General features: G+C 41.6%; 1 protein-coding gene across 3 annotated transcripts in view; it reads right to left on the reverse strand.

The window, feature by feature from the left end:
• Positions 1–24,658, reverse strand: part of DHX32 (DEAH-box helicase 32 (putative)) — a 55,667-nt gene that overhangs the window by 19,694 nt on the left and 11,315 nt on the right. For all 3 annotated transcript variants that reach the window (XM_057506456.1, XM_036899052.2, XM_036899051.2), the window contains exons 2-4: positions 16,894–17,398; positions 8,167–8,360; positions 1,166–1,538 (exon numbers count right to left, since the gene is read on the reverse strand). In XM_057506456.1, coding sequence (XP_057362439.1) covers positions 1,166–1,538; positions 8,167–8,360; positions 16,894–17,172 — 846 coding nt within the window. In that variant the 5' untranslated portion in view covers positions 17,173–17,398. The remainder of the gene's footprint in view (positions 1–1,165; positions 1,539–8,166; positions 8,361–16,893; positions 17,399–24,658) is intronic.

Raw genomic sequence — 24,658 nt, forward strand, 5'->3', positions numbered from 1 at the left:
AAATTGATAAATATGCTGAACCTATCACATATTTGAGATTCTAAATTACTTTCTTTAAGGAAACAGATAAAGCCTAAGTTGTGAGAAAACTAAAGTTCCCAAAGCCAGGAGATCCGTCATCCCTTATGCTTTGTATACAGAACAGAATGAACAGTTATGAAGGTACGGCTGAAGGATGTGCCTGGTCAGAAGGGCTCTGCTCGAGGGCTGAGATGCTTGTTCGGTTCAGCTGGTGGCTTAGTCAGTATCAAACAATTTCCTGTTTGGTTCCTGCTTAATCACTGGAATCAGTACATAGCTGGTCATGGTCTGTAACTAGTACTTAGACTCTCCGGGTGAGATGACAGACAGGAAAAAAAGGCCAAGAAATCAGTCTTTAAGAAGAAAAGCCTAATTCTTGAGATTCTGGAGGCCTTTAGATGGAGCCAATATAGTGGAGAAGTAGGCCAGTGAAGCTGCAATAGAAAAGAACGCGACCCAAGGGAACCTCGACCATATAAAAGCCTAACAGCCGCTCAATTCCTTGGCAAAGACATTTCCAGAATCCCGGTTAAGATTTTTTTCATTTGTCTTTTAAAGAAAAGGAGCCCCAGTGCAGGGAGACAGCCCTCTAGGCTAGACAGCCCACTGTCAATCATGTTTCCGCCCAGCTCTCCACCGACCACTGTAGGCACATCTGTGGGTACTTTTGTTTCTTGAGTCTCTGCCGAGTACCTAGGTTATATTCCTCGTCTCCAACATACGCTCCGGCCCGTGGGGGAGGCAGGCGGGTGTGATGAGAGCCAGCACGGACCCTCCGCACCTAGGCCGCCCACAGCAGGCTCCCGGGGTACCAGCTCTGCGCCCGGCAGCCCTGCATCCGGCAAAAGGCAGTCAGCTCTGGACCTCGTTTCTCCACCCTCCTGAGGTGCCTCGCCCAGTCTTTGTTTTCAGAACAGGGTGTGATTTTAGACACACTTCCTTGTTCTCCTTTCAGCAAGGGCTTTGTTTACTCTATCCACATTTCTTCTAAAGTATAAAACAATGAGGTGTGATGGGAAATATTTAAATAGTTAATTAGCAAACTGAACCCTGCATGTTAGTTATGAAAAGCTTTCCCTCAAAGTTAAAAGATTTCCAATAGGTAACTTTATTATTCTGTTAGGTTAGAATATTACTTACTTACTTGTTCACAGGCCAGAAAGACTACAATGTCGCCTTTCTCACCAGATTGGTGAATTTCAAAGATAAGGTGTAAAACAGACTGGAAATGCTCCTTCTGAGCCCCGCTCAGGTACACAACCTCCACTGGGTGCTTATTTTTCACTTCAATGAGAGGCACGTTTCCATAGTAAGCGCTGAGTTTGCTGATCAGGTGAGGTGAGGAGTTAATTACGAGCTTCAGTTCAGGTCTTGCTACTAACACACCTTTAAGAAGTCCAAGCAACACGTCAGTGGCCATGCTTCTTTCCTGTGTGTCGTCCAAGATGATGACCCCATAGCTACCCAGAAAAGGACTGGACATCATTTCCCTTTGCAACATATCATCAGTACAATACCTACAAAGAAGACACATTAAAGTTAGAGGACTCTTCTGGAAAATCATACAAAAAACTAGCCACAAAAATGCTTTTCCTATATATCTTTGCCTCTAAATCAGAAGCTCTACTCTTTATTGAAGCCAAGATCCTTTGAAGTTGATAGAATCGATAGACCTTCAAAAAAGAAAAATATACATAAACAAATTTTAAGCACGGTTGGCATGTACATTCACAGACCCTCTAAAAGGCATCGCTTGAACCCTAGGTACAGATCTCTGCCCCACACATTTATTATTGGTATTAACAACAGCTACACTTAACATTTCCCCTGAGCTTTTTCAACAAAAACGTAATTTTGCGCTATTCCTTTGTCAGGTAAGTGACTTCCCTTATCAGTGGAGGAATTCTGAGTCGAAGCACACACTTTCCAAGGAAAGGATCTAATAATGACTGTTCTGGCCCAAGCTCTTGGCCCAGCCAGTTCGCTAGCAGGACTCTGTTGTCAGCACCTTGTGGGAGATGATAACACCAAGATGTTGGAGTCAACATGAATTTGAAGTACCATCTAAATAATAACCAGACAAAAGCATCTAAGAAGTAACCACTTGAGAGCAGCACGCAAATCGGCCAGCATTCCTGTAGGAGGAAAGGGTCATTAGTGCTTTTAATGGAATTTTCCAGCAGTTCTTAGGATTGTATTTTTTTAAAATAAAAAGTGAATATCTATTAGTCAGCCAGCACCATGTAAACATCCTCTTTTTGATACTAGTTACTATATCATTCCTTGAGAAAAACCAATCCTGTATGTTTTCTTCCCATTTAAGGTATTTATTTGTCCTGTATTTGGCAGGTTGGAGGCTGCTGTTCTTAGAAAGGCCTGCTCACAAGCCTGGCCTTGGCTGGCGTTTGGGAACTTAGATTTGGGGAGATTTTCACCATCCCCAGAACTGTAAAGAGAAGCTCGTGGTGCTTACTGCTTATACAACAACATGGTCTAACCTGCTTTCCTTCTGGGAGTTTGGAATTTTAGAACACAGCAGGCAGAGGGTGCCTACATGGCTAGTCCCCAGGAATACCCTGAGCACGGTGACAACACTTCACACTCCTTGTCACAGCTCACTGCTGGAGGAACCGAGCATGTCCTGGGTGCGTCCACTGGGGAGGGCTCCTGAGGCCCGGACTGGCTTCCTCTGGCCTTCACCCCACATACCACGCCCATTTGCTGGTTTTGCCCTGTACCCATTCACCGCAGTAAACCTGAGCTGTGACTAAACGAGCTGCCGAATCCTGTGAGTAGTCAGTCCTCCTAGCAAGTCATCAAACCTTGGGTGGTCTTGGGGACCTTGATACAGTCCTCAATGAACCCCTTTCAAGGAAGAAAACAAGCATTTATTAAACTTCTAGTGTGTGCCATGCATTGTTATTGCAACGTCTCATTTAACCTTGAGAATAAATCTTCAAGGTAGACATTATCCCATATTTATTAATGAGGAAACTGAGGTTCAGAAAGGTTAAGTACTCTGCTCAAGGGCACACAGTCAGGGAGAGTGCCAAGATTTAAGCCTGAATATCTATTACATCTCATGCCATTGTCGAATTATTAAAATTGCTTCCCTGGCCTCCATGGTTTTGGTGACAAAATTCAAGTGCTCTGGCTTCGCACCTTTAGGAGATCAAACTGTTTGCTCCCTGCTTTTCTTTCCATGCTTGTTCTGGTCCAGTGTCTCACCAAGCGAGCAGCGATGGACTGCTGATTATTCCTTTTCTCAAATGTAAGAGGACATACGCCATCCTACAGTATATACTTTGTGCAAGATGCAAACAAACAAATAGGGCTGCTCCCAAAATCTAGCTCTCAGGCCATCTTTTGCTTCTGTGGTTGATTAGTATCATATAATAACATGTTACTATCCACTCTTGTCGTCAAAAAGAAGTTACTCTAATCTATGCTACTTCCTTAATGTTAGAAACTAAATCTCTATTCCCTTCTCAGCAAAATTCATCTAAGCAAAATGATCTCCTAAGAAAAATGCTCCCTGCCAGGTAGAGGAGCCATAGAGTGTTATGTAAATACACAGAGGCTTAATTAAAAAGAGATTAAAAACGATGGTAACTTACTTAAAACTCTACTAGATGCAGCCAGCAAAGCCGGGCCTCCCAGATGATTATGTAATACTAAGGAAATACTAAGGCTCAGTCCTAAATCTTACTATATAAGTCTTCAATTTTCTACAGAGATCTATTGCTTACCTAATGTTAGTAAGATTCATGTACAGTGCTTAATTAAGAAAGCACTGTTCCTAGTAACTACATAAAAAAAATAGACGTGTCACCAAGGTTTCAGGAAATTCAGTTTATATTTTAAATTTCTAAGGCTAAATTTATGCAAGTTAAGAATAAAATATAGAAAAGTTTTATTAATATTTTCTAGAATTATATATATATATTGAATTTGGCTTTAAATGAAAATTGTGGTATAGTGAGTTATAAGAAATACATATTTATTTGGTCACTCGTATGACCAAATATGTATTTCCCAGGTATATTTGGTCCTCATCCACAGTTCCTGAGAACACTGCAGTCTTAAAGGTGAAATGGGTGCTTTGTCTTGTTAATGAGAGACTTTTGCCCCCCGCACCCCGCAGGGCGGAGGCTGGAGGGTGGATCAGCCAATGGCCAGTAATTTAGTCAATCATGACTATGCAGTGAGGCCCTCACAAAATTCATGACTACAACACTCTTTCTCTCTCTCTGCTGGGCTCGGTCGGATGCTGCCTCTCAGTCAGGGAGGCTCCTATGCTGGGGGAACAGGATGCCTCCAGGCGCCACCGAGCCAGGCCCCGAGCTCCATGAGATAGAAGCTCTCTTATTTGGGGTTTTGGCTTATGTCTCTCTTCATCTGGCTGTTAACATGTATCCTTTATGGTAAATTTTATTAAACTAGTAAACATAAGTGTTTTTAAATTGGTAAACAACAGTGTTATTCCCAAGTTTTGTGAGCCGCTCTAGCAAATTAATCAAACCTAACGAACCTAAGTGGGAGGTCGTGGGAACCTCCAATCTGTAGCTGGTAGGTCTGAAGCACAGGGAACCGCCTGGAGCTTGCGACTGGCATCTGGAGTGTGGGGGTGGAGGGCAATCTTGCAGAACAGAGCCCTTAACCTGGGGATCTGGCACTGTCTCTGGGCAGATATCATCAGAATTGAGCTGAGTTTTCCAACACCCTGCTGTTCGAGAATTGCTTGGTGTAAATATGTGTGAGGTGACCCCCACATACTTACAAACACTGGAATGGGGTCTGGGTACCCGAATGAAGTTACACTACTATGACTGCTGTGTGTAATATTGTTATTGTTACACATGCATGTAAGGAAAAAATACACCATTGAATTGGGTGTTGGACAGGTGGAAATTGCAAAAATTCAAGTAATTCTTTAAAACCCGTGTTCTAGAGGGCCACATGAATTTATGTGTCATTTCTACAAGATACCTTGATATCTAGTTCAGAAAGACTATTTGAGGTACATAATATTCAGGTATTTACTGTTTCAAAATAGGCCAGAAAAAAGATTAAAGTAGTAACCAAGTTGTTCTATATAGCATCCAAAAAATTGGTAGTAGGCATTAAGATTACATTTATTAAGTGCCTATTATGTTCCTAATCGATTAGATACTAAAGGGTCACAAAGAAAATTAAAAGACAGTAACAAAAATGGAACATTGCCTTCCTTCACCTTAAATCTTCTCATTTAATAACTATTCAGTCTGAGCTTATTAAAAATTATGGTTAGCATATGTCTCCAAGAAAATGAATCTGGCTCTAATTTACCTTTATAATTACAAAAATGGCTACCATGTACATAGTGCTTACAATGTGCCACTGACACATATTTGCCCACTTAGTCCCCATGGCCACCTTGTGAGGTTTACCGATCACCCCATTTTATGGATGAGGAAGCATAAGCACAAGGCAGTCGGGTGACTTGTGCAAGGCTCCAGGTAAGTGGTGGGAACACTCATTCTACAGCCACGTGGCCTCATCTTCAGAGCACAGAATACCAGGAGGAAAAAGAAGGGGTTGGTTCCTTTTATCATGGGGGATTTTCAATAGTTTTGGCCTCTGCTGCAACTCAAACCATTAGCAACAAATCAGACTATCTGCTGCCTCTGTACTGGTTGGGGACGTCCCGGGGGGAAGAAAGTGCAGTGTCCCAGCAACCAGAGTACCTGAAAGTGGAGATGAATGGGCCTTAAGGACCAGGCAGCCAGCAGAGGCAGAAGGAGGCGGAGCCTGCAGGGGCCCCAGCAGGCTACAGACTGCCACCCACCTTCAGCCATGCACTTGCTGGTCAGCTGCCGCACATCTGAAAGCTCTTCTCTATGTTAAGGAATGCTTCATGCAGATAAGCACTAAAAAAAATTTCTCCATAAACTGTAGTAGTCCTTCCTTTGACTATCAGGATTGACTGCCTGGGGGTTTACACCATAAAACTATCACATGAAAGCAAGTCCCAATACATAATTGATGTTTAAGAGGTGAAATGTGTCTTTGACCTACTCTGAAAACAGTGTTAGATTTCTCCACAATTATTTAAATCTGTGGTTCCCTTAAAAAGTTATATTTTATATATATATGTATATTGCATATATATTTACACACACATACACTTGATCCAAATTAAAACATAGTAATTTAATTTGAAAAGTGACTACACCCAAGAGTCCTTTCCAAAAGGCTCCCGAAGTCCAGATGGCATTAAAGATACAAAATACATATATTAACTTTAGGCCCTAGTGAGAATGTCTTTTAATTAAAACCACAACTATTTGAAAGGCCATTTCAAAATGTGAAGGATAAGGACTGAATCTGCCAAGCTGAGGGCCCCTTCGCCCTGCAGGGGTCTAGGTCCTGTCCTGTGCAGCCTGGGACTAGTTTGTGGGTTCCTCAGCAGCACTGAGGTTTTTACATTTCATTTGTATCACTCATGCAGACCCTTTACACAGCAGCTGATTTACAAATATATACTGATTTGATGACTTAGGGACATGGTGGCTCTACTGGCAGAGGGTTACATATCTTCAAGAAGTTCCAGTTGTGGTGCTGTTGCTGAAACGTTCCCTCTGGTCTGACACTCACCTGAAGATCACTGTCTTCCATTTTTGAAGATGAGCATTGGAGGGAAAGCAGTTGTTAGTACGAATCAAATGAGCTGTTCGGGCGTCTGGGAGAACTGCCCCCAGAGCCTGCAGCAGCTGGCGGGGACAGTGCACCGCTCCTTCCTTCCGCCGTCAAATGTGTAGGACATCCTCCACGGGACACTCATGTCGGTCACTGGGGATCTGAGTATGCAAAAAACCCATCCTGCTACACTGTACTGTACTGTACTACTGTATTCCACTGCTATACTACACTACGCTATGCTATACTGTCTGGGCTATACTATGCCATTCTGTGCTATGCAATGCCAACCCCTGCTTTACTATACTGTATTATACTGCTCTACTATACTATACTATACAGTATTATGCTATTATATGTAATACTGTATTATGCTATGCAATGCCATACTATACTATGCTGCTATGCTACAGTACTACACTATACCATACCATACCATACCACTATGCTATGCTATGCTGTGCTATGCCATCCCTGCCACACCAGAGCAGAGCTTTCCCAATGGTGGGGCACGGCACAGCGATGTGCCACACAAATGGGTTATAGAAGCGCAGGTACACTGCTCCTGAGACACTTCTCTCTCAGCCCTTGGTGCGGTTGGGCAGGGCCTGGGGCAGCTGACGCCCTGGGGGTGGTCATCTTAGCCTACAGGCAGCTGTGACCAGTTCCCTGCAGTAGGACACTCCCGCTTTCTCTGTGGGCTATGAGATAAAACTGCTTGAGAAACAGCGGCCTAGAGCAGTGATTTTTTTTTTTCCAATTTTCCTTTTTTTTTCTCTTTTCTTCTGTGTGTTAAGTTCTTGGAACCCTATGTGCAAAGGAAATCTCACACTGAAGCTAAAAACAGAGATAAAAGGATGTTTTTTTCCCTGGAACTTTCCCATAGCTACTGAGAAGACTCCCTGGAGCCCAGGAGATTCTGAAAAGTACAGTTTAAAAAACACTGGTCTAACCTGCCACGGTGAAAGCTGATAGCAGGTTTACCAGAAGCCCAGCAGTGTTCTCTCGTTAACACTACAGAAGGACCAGGGAAGCCTTGCGTAACTAGGAGGAATCAGCCACGCCCGAAGAGACGCCAGCACTCCAAGCAGAGGGACAGCAGGTGTTACGGCACATGGCACGCAGAGACCCACATGCATCCACTTGGCTGGCACACAGACCACTCATGTGGACCCATCATGAGGTGGAGCTCGAGAAGCACAAGCGTGAAGGTCTTTGGGGGCCAACCTAACTAGTTGTAACTTTTTCTCGAGGATTATTGGGAAACATGGAAGAAGTTTAGACAAGGAATCCCTGGTGATACCAGTGTGGAAAACAACTGGTTATTGCCAGGCTAGTGACAGAGAGACTAGTTATTATCCAGTACAGAGGCTAAAAACAGAGAATGCAAGAATATGCTCCTCTAGGACTGTAGAACACAAGCCAAGAGTCATCGGGTACAGCAGATGAAACCCCCCGCAAACCTACCTCAGTATCGTTTCACTGGTAGAGCAGTTCTCAAAAGGGATCACGTAGCCAACTTCGTGGCCAATGTTAACATCCATTTCATCTGCTACCCGTAAGGCGAGCTGGACTGCAGTCTGCTTGTGGACCTGTGTGCATACCACACCCCCGTGCTCGTAGCGGACAGAAAGGCAATATTCAGCACACCACTGAGGAACCTTACAGGGAAAAAGGAGATAAGATCAGCTCCCACTAGGAAAACAACAGAGAACCAAGGATTCACCTCATACATTTGTAAGACAAAGAATTTTTTCATCTAGTGTGTCTCTGGTGGGCTGCATTACAGCTTAGTGAAACGCTGAACAATCTGTGTTTATGCATAGTTATTACTAGTAAATAAAGTTAAGAATAAATAGGAGTTAGCAGGAACTGCGAAAGTTTGACTCCCAGATTTAAAAAGACAGGTAAAAATAAAAGGCAAAAAAATATATATTTTCAACCTCAGCTGTATTTCTGAGAAGACAAATATACTTACAGATTATTATTTTCTTTCTGGTTATAAGAAGTCTTCATCAAAAATATGGCTTTTGATATTGACTACTGTGTTTTAAGCAATGTAAATATTAAATAGCATTTAGATGAAAAATAGTGACTTAAAACATTTATATTTAAGTGTAAACGATCATAACAAAATAACCAGATAAGCATACTTAACATTTCCCTGGTAATAAAAGCTAAAGTACACTGGCATTTATCATGTAAGTACAATTTTAAGAAGCCCAAGATCTGGAAAGAGTCATTTCCAAAGCTGCTTGAGTCATTTATTTTAAAAATCCTTTTATTGACAACTTATTATGGATCAACTTGATTTTTATCAAGTTCCTTTGTGCAAGAATTATTATAGTAGTATTATAGTAGAACGCACTGAATTCATTTGTATGCTACATCTTAAGGGTCTGTCAATAAATCATGCTTTATTACGTATATTTAAAAAATAAATCATTCTTAAAGTGTTTTTTAGTAGATCTAAGGTATTTATAAGTTTTAACATTTTTAATTATCTCAAAATTTGCTATTTAACAGACCCATCATGGAATTCTTAGATTTTTTATCCTCACTATAATTTGAAAGATAAACATAATATACTGGAAATCATAATAAGTAGCTCCACAGCGACCCGCTGCCCATTGCAAATTCCCCAGGACTGAAAGTGCAAATGCAGTTCTTCTATCTTAAGATAGGTGTCAGCCTGGTCAAACTAATCAGTAATTATTTACTCCCCACTTTGTCCTGTGGAAGATGAACATCTGAGATGCGGCCCTCAGGAAACCTGGAATCAAGGCACCATACAGCAAGGAACAAGGCACCAACGACCCAAGTCAGATTCTGGGCCTGACCTGACCTGCCACTAGCTGGTTATTTGCAGATCAGACTCTAGACTTCCATATGCTTCCCTGTAAAACGGGTTGAATGCAGGAGAGTTACCCTTCAAGTGTGAGCTCCCGTGCCCTTTTCTCTGCAAGGCTTTCTGTGACCCCGTCGGCAGGAGCCCACCATGTGCTTCCTGGTGACCAGCGCCAGGGTCACACTTCCTGCAGGTGCTGGTCCGTCCCGGTGCCCACCCACCCACCAGATGAGGAGCTGGGGGAGAACAGAGACCTATTGACCTTGGCCACCAAATAATCCCAAATAATTTTACTCAATAGATACTTGAATGAATAAATTATTATACTTAGCAGAAATATTTTTAAATTCTATGGATCTATATACTCTACCATGAGTTGCTTCACAACTGTCTCCCTCATTCCCTTCCAAGGAATTTTACATTTTTGCCAAATCCTTATTTTTTAACCAGATTCCCTTCACGTCATGCTCCATTATCTAACTTAAACATCATTATTGTGAAAAACTGTATTAAAACTGGTTGTTTGAATCTTTTTCTCCTCACCAGACTGGGAGAATCTGAAGCTGGACATGTGTGGTTCATATTTTTGCCAATACTAAACAGAGGACCTGATACTTAGCAGAGAGAATAAATATTTGGATGGGTGGATGAATAATATAATAATTGAAAAGATGGAAGAGACGGGCTTGTAGCCAGGACTCAGCACGGTTGAGAAGCGCCAGACCAAGAGACATCTATGGCAAAGGGAGAACTATCAGACTAATACAAAAAACCAGGTATTCCAAGATGTCCAACTTAAAATGCTAGGGTAGTGGTATCAGCAGCAATAGGAAATTGGAAATTAAAATAGAATGAATGAAGCTAAACAGTATCATAAAGTGCTTTCATGGTGAGTGACACATGCAGAACGGGGGAGACGACCTTCCGGAGAGTTAGGGAGGTGGTCAGTTAGGTCCTTTTGACCGAAGGACATCCACGTGTGGCTCTTCTGAGATCAACTGAAAAACAGGCCAGGAGCCTAAGCGAGGGGCCACAGCTAGAAGGCATAGTTGTCCCAGAATTTCAGAGCTGAAAGGCATCTCTGGAAGGCACGTAGGCCACTCTACCACTGTACACAAGGGGACTCTGAGAAGGGTCCCTTGCCCAAGTCAGACTGCCAGTAACCCTCACAGCCAGAGCTGACCCAAATCTTTTGACTTTTAGTGTTATATCCACCCTGCCATAGTTGTTTCCAAGTATTTTCACACAGATGGTAACTGAAGCCATGAGATTCTCAGCAGTCAACATTTTTAATTATTCTTTCCAGCCTAAAGGCAGTGTCAGGGGACATACTATGATGACAGTGGGCACTGTTTTATAAAGTAGAGTTCTTGCCCAAATGACACCATCTAAATTTTACTGGAACACTTGCGTCTGCTCAGTCCGGTGATCATTCTAAGACCCAGGATGGCCCGCTGCTTTCGAGCTCTAGAGCTCTGCATGTTTCAAATGATTATGGGCCATGTGCCCAAGCTTTTGATTTTGTTTTTTGACTGCATTCCATTTATTTCTACTACTCATAGAAACAAATCCTGCAAGATTAGGTTATCACAGTATGTTTATAATGGTTTAACTATCATATAAGCCTGGCAGTGCCATCAATATTTTTATTTATTTATATATTTATATATAAATAAAATAGATAAAAAAACATATATGTAGTTGATAGTCTCCATTGTCATTTTTGCCCTCCTGCACAATACAGCAAATGTTTTCACCAAGGAGGCAAAAATATGGGTGCAGCTCTTGTAAACATTAGTGAAAATAACCAGCGACAGACTGAACACATGCCTGTTGTGCTCAGTGTAGGGATGTCTGCTGATACAGCCACGTTCAGAGTTGAGCACAAGTCACAGCTAATTGCAGAGCCCACTCGACTGTGGCTCTGCCTCGTGGCCCCTTTCAGTGCGCTCCATGTGGATAATGACGTGAATGACGGCAATGCAAACCGACAGGGTTGTCTCTGAACAGAAAGGGGAAAAACAGGAAATCATCTGTCCTATTTATTGCAAATTCTCTGCTTTCACGTACCTTCTGAATCAGTCTAAGCAAGCCAAGGCACATTGGAAAGTTTGATGCCTTAGCAAATTCAAAGTACTGTCTGGAAAAAAATTATGATTCAACAACTGCTGGAAATGTGAACAGCTCATAATTTCAAGGGTCACCAAGATTGCAGCTTCACGGGGAACTCTTGCATCCTCTGCACTCAGAACTGCCTGACCATTCCGTGCCATCATTTGGATTCCCCTCTGGGAGCGCCCTTTCCAGGGTCCCGGCACTGCCCTCCCCATCTCACCGAAAGATCACGGGCCGTGAGAGATTTCGCTTCCTCCTCCACAGTTTCTCTTTGAAGGTATCCCCCTCCCCAAGCATTCAGGACACAAAGCTGGCACTGTAAGAACTAGGAAAGCCTGCACTCTTCTGTAAGTGATCTGGCTTTACCTTTTGTTCAGAGAAACCCTGAATTCTAGGCCACTCTGGCTGTGCCTCAATAGTACTTTAGTACTTAGCAAGAGTCATGTAATTTGGTAAACAAAATAGGAAAATACTCAACACATGAAAAAGAAAAAACTATTTACAAATTTATCTCCAACTTTTGGCAAGAGACAATACCCAAATTTAGGTATTTGGTCTAGAAACTCTCCTTTCTAGAAATCACAACTTCAAATATTTTCAGTCTGAACTTAGATGTCTAACAATTTCTTCTCACTCTGTCAATCCATTTTTTAAATGCCTTATTCTCGAGCGTATGTTGTGCCAAATGTGCGAGAGCAAAGTGTGCCCTGCACTGCATCCCACAGCCCTCCTCGGCCACCTCTGGGCTGTGCAAGGGAGGCCATCAGTGGGGTGGATCCTTGGCTCTTATCTCCTGCCTGGATGGAAAGCACCAGGAATCTGGCCAATCTGCTGCCAGGAGAGTAGGTAAGAGGACCCTCCGGGTAATGGAAGTTCAATCGACAGCAAGGCTTCATCCACGTCAGCCAGTAACTGGAGCTCTGCAAGTTGTGCAAATTCAGAAAGCACAGCAAAGATACTCCACTGCCAACTGTGGGCCACAGGCACGGAGGCTGGGCTGCGGGGTTCCGGGGCCCCGGGTCCTCTGGTGGGCCCGGTCCTGACCAGGATCAAGAGAGCATCATGACACCAGCATCCACGTGCGGCCTCGTCACTGCCGCTGTGGCGAGAGGGCACCCACGTAGGTGCCACTACTGTAGGACGTCCTGTCCTTCCAGCCCCTCACCTCATAGAATGGATCCATGTATAAATGAAGAGAGACAAAAAGCGCCTGTGAGACATGCTGCTGCTGCTGCTGCACACAGCCTCCTCCCGAAGGTCCCCAAGCCCTCGCTGGGGAGGACTAGTCTCTCCGTGATGGCCTGATTCCTCTCTGCTCCCTTCTCTTCCCATCCCTGGGACGATGGAGGCTGCAGCTAGTGCCAAGGACCCGACTGCTCGCTTTTATTTCAGTAGCAGAACCATGGGATCCAAAAGTTGAAAGGCATGTCACCGGCCACCAACTCAGCCCCACATTCCTGCACAGTGCCCACGCCTGACCGGGCTCCTCACACCACCGCTGTGAGCCAACATGGCAGAGTGGAGCCCTTCTGATGTAACTGTCACACACCCTTGGATGGCATAGTTTATAGTTACCTGGATACTGAGTGAACGCAGGTTGAATCTACCAGCAGAAAATGGTGGATAAGTTTACTCAGTTAACAAGGTGGAGATGTGCCATACCATACAGCTTAATTCAGGTTCAATCTCAGTTACACCATGCTTACTCATCTCATAACCCATCCATTACATGGGAATTTTCAGGACAAAAGCTAGAGAATGAGAAGCAAATAAAATAGATAGTTCTAAAAATATTTAATTTTCTTTCAGTCTTTTTCAAAAACCTGCCCCCATAAAGGTAATAGAAAAAGGCTCTATAAATGTATGAAAAGTTTTCCTCTTCTCCCTACAGTAGTCACAAAATAGCCTTCAAATCATCTGTAACAAAGAGAGATGGAATTTTTAGGATCCAGCAAAACACCTGGATCTATGGACAGACTTTTCTTTGAAAGGTTTAAAACTCTGAGGAACAAGAAAACAGTCTTAGAGGCCCTTAAAAAAAAAACATCAAGTCATTGCCAGAATTAAGAAAACAACCAATGCTACCACTACTTATATTACTTTAGAATTTTCTCATCATTTAAGTACTAGTTTCATTTCTCTTATCCAGAAGATATATACTGCCTTCCCACTTAACAGAAAACAAGCATGATTTATTAAAATGATTGAGAAGTTAAAGATGACAAGAGAAACCATTGCTAAGTATTAACAGAACATATTACATTACAGATGATAACAATTCTCATGCTTAAAGATCACAAGTTCTGGAAGAATACTCAAAGAGTATTTTTAAATGTTTTGTTTTGTATGGTAGTATGGGTTGGCAATTCTGAAACTACATTATGAGTATTCTAAGATTGAACAACTAAAGATATTGTGAATAATGAGTGGCCAATTTCTGATAGTTAGAGCAAGGAGTTATAAATATGGACGTGGGAGGATGAAAATGAACACTGTGGGGTTGAGCTGGAGTCTGAGACCTCAGTATGACTTTGTGGTTTTTTGGGCATAGAGAGATGGATACAAATAGAGGTAAAATAGAGATATATACAGAAAAACAGAAGCTGAAAAGTAGAGAAAGATAAAAAGCTAAAGAGAGAGAGAAATGGAGAGTTACAGAGCCAGATAGGTAGGTAGAAATATAGAGAGATGTGTGTACACACCCACACACATTTATTTCCTTGCTCTGTCCATTGAGAGGGCCTAGAAGTAAAGATAAGCCTGTGGCAATGGGTTTGGTTTCTAAATATAATTCTCCACTAGAAGGAAGCAGGCCTCCTTGAGAAAGTGGCTTTCTACAAGATTGGAACAGGGAACATTAACAGATGAGCCTGTAGCATCTTACTGGGCCACAAAGCACAGTAGTGCTCAAAGAATGATGGGGACATGTCAAAGCGATGCAGAAGTCATCCCGAAGAGGTTCCCACTTGCCACATCAAGGACAATTTGAGTTAAGAAATAAATGGTCTTAGTGATGAATTATAACCCATAGAACATAATAAGAATTTGAGTCTACACTGACATAAATATCAGCTTTACAGAATAATTTCAAATATTAAATGTAGAAGAAATGTCACAATTAGAAAGATCACCATTTGGTTACCACCAGTGTAATAATGCCAAAGGTGAGAAGCATCAAAGGATGCTAACGCTAGCAGGTGTATGCATGCTAACGAGGTAACTGAACAGGGGAAATAGTGACTTCACCATAAGAGCAAGACATTGTCACCTTACCAAGTTATAAAATTTAACATCACCAGTCATGGGGGCAAAAAAAAAATCTTGTGCCTCCTGATATGACACACTAAGGGGGACACCTCAGCACTTACACAGTCTTCCTGCCACAAATGCATAATGGAATCTAATCTTAAGGAAACGTCAGACAGCCTCAAACTGAGGGATGTACAAAATACCTAACTTGTACTCTTTGAAAATGTCAAGGTCATGAAGGGCAAGGAAGGACTAAAGAGCTGTTTTCAGATTACAGGTGATTAAAGAGAGATGACAGTTAAATGCACTGTAATTTTGGATTGGATTCTGGACTAGAAAAACAGATTTTTTAAATTATAAAGGCCATTAGTGAGTAAACTGATGTAATTTGAATGTCTATAAAGTAGATAATGAGATGTCAATATTATATTCCTGATTTTGATAATTACACTCTGCTATGCCGTTTTTAGTAAATACTCACTGAATTATTTGGAGGCAAAAGGCATCCTATCACTAGCTTACTTTTAAAATGATCAGAATAAAACGTCTGCATGTGTGTGTGTGTGTGTGCAGAAAGAATGATAGAGCAAATGTGGTAAAATGTTTATATTTGGGGAATCTGGGTAAACAGTATATAGATCATCTTTACTAATTTTGCAACTTTTTTGTAATTTGAAGTAATTGCAAAATAAAAACTTCACATACTTTTTAACTTACCATTTGTCCACAGAAACCAAGAAAATTATACTCATTCATTTTTCATCATTAGCTTCTTGTGACAAACTGAAATCACTTGTTGTAACAATAATTGACCATAACAAGTCATAATAAACCCTGATACAAGCAGCTATAAACTAAAGAGAAAACACCTCTTGTCTATCCTTCTCTTGAAGTTACATTTAGAACAAGCAAGCCTCAGAGACAATAAGCAACTTGAAAGCAGCAATGTATCAGGGAAAGCGCTCTTAAAATTCCAGCTCTGAAAGTTATGTGACATGAGTTAGATAGGTTATCAAAGCCCTCTGGGCCACATCTGAAAAACAAAGGGGTTCTATGAGATCTTCTTTGAGGTCTATTCCAATTGTTATGTCTTAAGAATCTATAAATGAATTTCATAATAAAAAATACTTATTGCTTTCTTTACAATTTAAGAATAAAGTATAGATCACACTAAAATAAAAACTCGAAGTTCAGATTTAACAGCAACAAACGAGACTGGAAGTATTCATTAACTATGTATCCTAATTCTTTCCTCCACATTAGATCCTGAAGCAGGTGACCCCGGAGCGGCACAGTATTTGGCTGTTCACTTATTTCTTATATTCAGGAAAATAAGAATTTCCTTGTGCTTCTGAATTTCTGTAGCTTAACCGGCTTCACCAGCAAGCATATCCAAACATCTTGATTTTCAGACTCTTGGGCACGTAAATATGACAGTTAATCCCCAAATCTGTGGCAGGCAAATAACAGCTATCTTATCTTTTAAAGTATGATATACTCAATGAGATCATTTGAATGGACTTCTTTCTACTATTCTAGAGAAAATTCAGTGGTACTCTAAACACAATTACTATCCACATAAGTATTATTAACTGTTATTCAGCTGGCTTAAATAAATAAAATCGGGCAAGTAACTTAATTATCATGCCTGAATTGCTAATGCTTTTTTGTTGTTGTTGTTTTAGATATTATCATTATTAAAACAGAACACTGTGCTGTAACACTGTAATTATTTAAGTAATAAAAAAGTACAAAGGAATATAATCAATAATATTGTAACATCTTTGTATGATCACACGTGGTAACTATACTTACTGTGGTGAGCATTTAGTAATGTATGTAATTGTGGAATTACTACATTGTACACCTGAAACCGATATAATAACGCATCTCAAGCAGGCTTCAATGAAAAGTAATACATAAATAAATAAATAAAGGTAGAAGATCTAAAGCAAATGATTTTTTTTGCAGTGGCTACTCACCTGAGAGCTCTTACCGCATTTAGCATCTCCTGAAATGATCACAATTTGGTTTTGAAGCAGATTCTCCATAAAGGAGTATTTTTCTTTCCATATTGGGAGGTCTTCTCTTTCTTTCAGAAGTTTATAATACCGGGATGAATACGGCAGTCCATCAAAAGGGTTCACTTCCACATCCTCACAGGCCACGATCCCCTCGTCATCCGCGTCGCTGGAACCGAGGGATCCAGGGAAGTAGCGCTTTTCAGAGGAAGAGTTTCGACTTCGCAGGTCCCCTTCCATCTCGTCCAGTGTCGAGCTTAAGCAGCTGGCATCCTACAACCAAGTTGCTCTTGCAACATCCCACTGCAAATAGGGTTGAAAGTCTGCTTATTTAAACTCAGACGTCCCAGCCTCTAACTTCTGTTCCAGGTTTCAGCAAGTTGAATTGGTCAGATCTGCACGTGTCCCTTGCTGTGCTGCCTTCTGTGCTCTCTGCGGCACACTAAATGACTGTCAACGAACCACACTAAAAACAAACAAAAAGAACGAAAGTCACGTATACACACATGATGTTCAAAAGAAAATCCAGAGGCACTTCAAACAAAAGAGCTATTTTTTTCTGTTAACTGGTTACTGTCTTGTCATTTCTGCTGCATGGTTTAAAGACCAGAAATAATTCAGGCTCCTACTAAAGTTTGGTGGGCTGCAATATTTTCTGGCCAGTTTGGAAAATGGTTCTTTACTGGACCTGGTGCTCTCTGCCTGACCTCTGTTGCAGGCCCCTGCATCTTGACTGACAGGGAACAGAAAGCAACAGGGGGACATTGTGATTGTGAGCTTAGTCACATGTCACATGGTCACTAATCCCATTACAAAGAGATGCTGGGCCCTGTAAAAGGGGAAATTGTGAGGGTCTGGTGAGTGTTCCCCTAACACTGGCTACAAAAAACTTTTATTTTTTAAATTAAGAAATCCTCTAGTTTAAAGAAGAATTTTTTAAAACTTCACTTTTTATTTGCTTGTCCCAGTTTACAAAGTCAATTGAGGGAAGTGAATTTATTATTTTTTTCCATCTGAGGCTATGGCTGGCTTTCAGTAGTAAGGTCTTTTGTTTGCTTAATTAAACCAGAAATGTCAAGCATATTTCTTGAGATTCCAGGGTCTTGAGCCCACCATGTCAGATTCAAGGGGCAGTAAAAGACAACATTTAATTTAAATGAAGAAGAGAAATTACCTAAGAAGGAGCAAAATTTAGACCAGAAACTTATTCCTCACATGTCCTTCTTCTTCTAATCACTAGTGCTTTTCTCAAAATCGAGTGTTGCTAGAAATAAACCTTTTTTCATATTACCCAGGTGAAAACTAAAAAGACAGAAAAAGTCAAGTAAAAAAGAACAAATCATAAAATACAGCTCATGATATTTTGTCTTTAAATTACCTTTTTTTACAGCACCCACTTATCCTGCTTTACACGGAGAGTTAGAGAGTGAAGGGGCCCACTCCTCTCCTTACGTGGCACTGGTCAAGCCACAGTCCAGAGGAAGTCAATCAAGAAACACTTGTTGGGCCCAAATTAATAAACTAGGCACCAGGCACAGATGTGTGGACACTCTGGGGGTAGGACCCAAAGCAGGACAGAACTTGTAAAAACTCACACAAGAATGGGCCAAAAGAGGGAGAAATGAATAACCTGAAGAGGGAAGGATGCGTCAGCTCTACACAGGCAGAGCTCACAATTCATTCTGAAAGTGACTGTTTCAGAACCGAAGTGGAATTGTGAGATGTGCTGACACAAGGGCCGTGTGGACTGACTCCACAGCCCGTGACCGCCCTCCGGCAGAAACCAGATCCACGCAGCAGCTCCAGGAATCACAGTAGCTTGAGATCACAGGATGAGTGGACTTCAGGTATCCAAGAATCAGCAAATTCTGCTGCTTAAGAAGTTACCAGTTAATTAATTTCATATTCAACTCTTCTTTTCTTTTTTTCGGTTCTAGTTAGAATTCTTTCCAAGGGTTCTCATCCTACACACAGATTAAATTCAGGATCAATGATTGCCTGCGGTAGTACTATTTCTGAACTGCTTTACCTTAAAAAAAAAAAAGCACAGCTATTATTTTTAGCAAATACATGCCCTTGAAATGTTTCTTAATTTTACAATATGCCTTAAAAGTGTAATCATCTTACAATTAAAATAAAATCTTGAAGAACTGACCACTCTGAACACTTGGGGAATGGTCAAGTTTTCTGAAGTCATCTTTGTAGACTTAGGGGCTCACAGAGCCCCTTTGTCACACATACAGTGTGTACAGACACACCACCCACTTCTCCAGGGTGGAGTAAAGATGGCCACAGGTCCCTTGCCCCTGCTCCCGTGGAGAGGCAGAGTCTGTTTCCTGCCCCGAGTCTGGGCTGGCCCAGTGACTCACTATGACAGAAGGAATGCAGTGAAGTGATGCAAGGCTTGAAGCACTCCCCTCAGAACCAGCTCATCCTGGGAGATGCCCAAGCCATAGGGAAGGCCCTGGGAAGAGACCAAAGCTGGGCCTCTGTTGACAGAAGGCACAGGCCGCCAGCCATGTGGGTAAAGCCGTGGAAGGTGCTCCAGCCCAGTCAAGCCTCCAGATGATGGAGGCCCAGCAGCGCCAGCACCCATGGAGCCCAGTCAGCCTGAATCATGAGAGGGAACACACGGCCACTGTTGTAAGCTATGAAGTCGCAGGCCGGTTTGCCTTGCCCCAGCAGATAACCAAACCTATGCCTGCTAAACCACACTCACAGCTTAACTCATTCTTCCTGACTCAGGATCACGATTGCGTCAGTTCCTGTCAACAGAATGACGTCCTTAGATTTCTCTGAAGCACCCAGGGCCTGAAGGCCTACCTGCTGCCCTGGGCCCTTCTTCTCTCCCGGGGCTCAGGACCCACGTCATACTATGATCAGCATGCTCACCTAGTGAGGTGCTTCTCTGCTTCTCTAACCTGCTCTCCAACCTGGCACGTTAGAAACCAGTTAGGCTGGTCTGACAGCAATACTAAAGGTTGCTTCCACAAAGCACTCCATATTGTAGCCAATGAGACTGAGCGGTAAAGCTATGAAGTTTGTTAATGTCTATTTCAGCCATTCAGAGGGACTCTTCGCTGCTATGCAGTTTGAGTTGCAGATGTGGCGGGGGGAGTGGCAGAGTCTTGAGCCCACTGGCTCACATAATACACACACACTTCTCCCCATTTACTTTATAATTGGCTGGGCCATGTCAATATTTTCTCCTAGATGCAATTAAATATATACAAGAGATCCATGGCTTGGCCTTTGGCAAATTTAATAGTACCAACCCAAATAGGGGAACCAGCAGTATGGTAGGTTATATGTCACTCAAAACAAAATTTAATAAAAATTGTTCTGTTCTAAGTATAAACTATATTGCACTATAAGAATTTTTAATCTGAAAAACTGGCATTTGCTCCTTTTCAAAGCTATCACATATGTACATTGAAGATGGCACAGTTTGTCAAGGACTGCCTTTTGAAGTGAGTCTGTTATAACTCTTAAATGAGCACTTGTGAAAATAATACACACCTAATGTAACATGCAACAACCTCGACAAGAGTCAGAAGCTGACGTAAGATGGGCTATGTCTCGGTCATTTATATGTCTGGCTCTGGCCCAGTAATCCTAGAAATACAATTCACAGAAAAGGAAGGGTAAAGTTTGCAGGGGGTTATGTGAAACAAGATTGTGGAATTTGTCCAGAGTAACTCTTGGTTATATTTCACTATTCAATACTCCTTTTCTGCAATTTCTTCTGTGTTCAACTTAATATAAATGCATTCTTCATACCTATCAAATTCTCAATTGTACAAAGTGATGTGGAGAGATCTTTGCAGAGACCTGGAGATTTCCTGACATTTAATCTCGGGACCTCGTCTGTTTTCTCTCTAGGCTACTAGTGCTGGTTGCTGTCTCCTCCAGTCTCATGGCTTTAAGGTCATCCATATGCGGAGGCCTCCCATTTACATGTCCTGTGGATCCTCACTCCTAAACTTCAGTCTTGTGTATTCAACTACCTGTCATCTCCAACTTGGATGTTTAAGAACCATTTCAAACTGTACATGTTGAAAACTGATCTCCCAATATTTACCCCAAAGTCACAAACTGGTCCTTCCATCTCAGTTACTTTCTTCCTTTCAATTACTCAGACCAAAAATTCAAAGGTATTCTTGATGTTCTCTCTTAAATTCCACATCCAACCCTTCAATGTGCTAGGCAGAACAACAGCCTCCGAAGATGTGCATGTCCTGGTAACTGGAACCTGTGAATATGTACTTTGCGTGGCAAAACAGACTACAGATGGGATTAAGTGAAGGACCTTGAGATGGGAGATGGACCTTAAAATCAGAGAACCTTTGCCAGCCACAGTACCAGGGAGACACGACTATGGAAGACTGCTCAGAGAGGCAACGTTGACAGCTTTGAGGATGGAGCAGAGGAATGATGTGGGTGACCCTAAGAAGCTGACAAAGGCTAGAAACAGAGTCTCTTTTAGTCTCCAGAAAGGAGCACAGCCTGCCGAACCCTGGATTTTAACTCAGCAAGACCCGTGATGTGCTTGCAACCCACAGAACTGGAAGATAATAAATGACTGCTCCATTTGTGGCAATGTTATTACAGGAGCAATAGAAAGCTGATAGATCTGATCACTTCAGTTCTACCCTCTAAATGCATCAAGAATGCCATGACCTCCACTGTGAAGCGCTGCTCCAGCCATCACCCTGGCACCTGGGTCACCGCAATACCACCTGACTCCCGGTTTCCTCTCTTAGCCCCTCAGTCAGTTCTCAACCCAGTTAGTGATCCTGTCCGTCAGCTCATCTTTCCCCTGCTCAAAAATGTCAAATGGCTTCCCGTCTCACCTTACTCAGAAAACAAGCAAAATCCATTATACAGTCGCAAGCCCTGTGTGGTCTGGACCCTTGCCTCCCTGCCCTCTCCCTCTTTCGCCCCCTCCTGGCCCCTCGCTAGTCCTGACCCACGATGGCACGTGCCTGCACAGGGACTCGGTGCCTGCTCTTCTCTCTGCCTGAAATGTCCTCTCCTCAGGTTCCCTTCCTTCATGCAAGTTTTTATCAAAGGTCAGGTCACTGAGGGCTTACTGGCCACCCTGTCTAAAGTTACCCACCCCTGCGCCCTCAAACCACTTTCTAGCCTCTTTTCCTGTTGTTTTTCCTCCTTAACACTATCCACGGTTTAACATAATATATATATTTTACCTCTTTATTTTGTTTATGGTTAGTGTCATCCACCAGAATGGGAAGTACCAGGAGGTGAGGATTTGTGTCTCTTCTGCTCCCAGTATCCTCAACAGAGCCTGGCACACATTAAGCATCTGATAACTATTTGTTGAGTGAATGAATGATGTTAGCACTTCAGAGATATTTTTGTTCACTTTTCCAAGGTGCCCAATATTAAGTTAATGACCAAGTCTTTAAAACTTCTCGGGATTCTTTTCCTCCATTTCCCTAATCTTTCACGCCAAGATGCCTGTGACAATCTACTGTCCCCTTAGTCCCTTTACCCCAGTCCATCTTCCATATATTTGCACTTCCCTTATTTCACTTTTCTCAAAGTTCAAGGTAGCTCGCTATACTGCTGACTGAGTGAAGTTTAAACACTTTTGTCAGGAATTCGCTGTTTCTGGGCTTCTGCAACTTTTCTGTTCCCTTTCATTAACAATATAAGATAGATTCCTATTCTTAATGGATATGGCCTGAAATTTTAGTGATTCTCCAAATTCACAAAGTGAAGTACTTGTACAGGCTCTTGGTTTTCCCTTGAATCATACACCCAAACCACAAACTGACTTTTACAACATTAAAGTTATTTTTTTCCTGATCCCTTTAGAAGAGTTATTGTGTGGAAAATAACAGCCGCACGGAGATTCAGACAGTGGCATGCATCATGCTGGTCCAGCAGGCCACTGAACTTTGGGGCTGCTTGTAAATAACCAATCCTGAGGGGCAAGAGCCTACATAGAAGGGAACTACGATACTATCTGTGCTATTTACTACCTTGCCCCCATATTTTTAGTCTCTTTACTTGACTGTTATTGGAGCTATTGTCTTCTTTGGTAGTTCCACAGTCTGAACCCAAATAGAGTGGGTGCTCAATTAGGAATTAGAGACTGAGTAGACAATGACTGCATCATTTTCTGCTCCTTAAGGATTATGCTTTTAAGGCTAACATTTGATTTTGTTTTATTGTAGGTATTCTTCATAATTACAGGTATCATGTGCACAATTCATCACAGGTTTTCTCTGTCCTCACATTTTCTCACCCTCAGTGCCTAAGTATCTGTCTCCCACTTTACTTATTCAACCAGTACTTGAGTGCCTACTAAGTGTCTGCACTGTGAACACGTCGGTGACACAGTGTGAGCAGGCAGGTCTGGTTCCTGCCCTCAAGGAGCTCAGTCCAGCTGAGGCTGCAGGTGGGTGTGAAACACATTCTTAGTCTACGACATGCAAAGACTCTCAGTCTTATAGTCAAGGAACTAAAGTAAGTTAAATGTAGCTGGTACATAATAGAAGAGAAAATGACTGTACAGATGAGTTCACAGATGAGACAGGGGCCAGATCACATGAGACTTGATATGCTATGGTAGAGAGACTGTTTTATTTTAAATGCCATGGGTCTAACTCACCCAGGCATTTCTTTTTTTAAAAATTAAGGTATCATTGATATACAATCTTATGAAAGTTTCACATGAGCAACACTGAGTCATTTCTTGACCAAAATTTTTATTTTTACTCATTCTGCTTTTCTTTACAATTCTCCTCTTAAATTTGATGTTAGTCTATTTTGAAAATATTATCCATAATGTTTACAATGCCCACCTTCAATTTTCTTTAAGACATTAGTAAGATTAAGTTCTAGGAGAGCTTGTGACAGTTTAAGGCAAATGGCAGAATGGAACAGACAGGGGAGTGATGAGGCTCACCAAGGAGCAGCAGAGCAGAGAAACAACAAATCATTTTCATGTAAAAAAAAATTATAAAAAATATTAAAAACTAAATTAACATTTCTTGACTTGAGCATTTTAAATTACTTTCCCATAGACCTACAAAAATAGTCTGCTTCTAAGATGTAACTCACAGCCAAACCCTTTTTATTGCCATTCTCTAGGAAAAGAGTTCTGGTGTGGAGACACACATACATACATATCTTGCCTTTTAGAAAATGATTCTTTTTGTATGTATGACTCCCAAATTTGTCTGACACTGTCTATTTGACTAATGCATTTTTTCTTGAAGAATCAGTGCTAATTTGTATCAAAACTTTACAAATATTTTCATATCTATTTAGTGTCTCTTCATATTCTGCAGAGCAGTAAATTATTATTAAAATGTTTATAAACAGGTTCAAATAGAGAATGAGTAATTAAAAAACTAAGGATGAATTTCTGTAATACTAATCTTAAAAAGTTGTACTTCCATTATTTATATCTAAAATCTCAGATATTGCCCAGTGTTGAAGATTTCTGATTCTCCTAGGAGAAATACTAGCTGGATAAAGTGAATTCTAATCTGTATTTTGATAGTATAAACACACAAAAAAAGGGTATTAATTCTGTCCTTTTATGAGAGCAGCTTAGCAAAAGGAGACATCTGTCTACGTGGAAACTTTGGAAGCAAGCCATAATACTTCTGCAAACATTTGTTACATGTACTCAACACACTTATGCAGATTTTCACTTTTTGTCCTCCTGCTCTAGGTTTATGGAAGACTT

The sequence above is a fragment of the Manis pentadactyla genome, chromosome 8 (genome assembly GCF_030020395.1).
Source record: "Manis pentadactyla isolate mManPen7 chromosome 8, mManPen7.hap1, whole genome shotgun sequence".
Classification (NCBI taxonomy): domain Eukaryota; kingdom Metazoa; phylum Chordata; class Mammalia; order Pholidota; family Manidae; genus Manis; species Manis pentadactyla.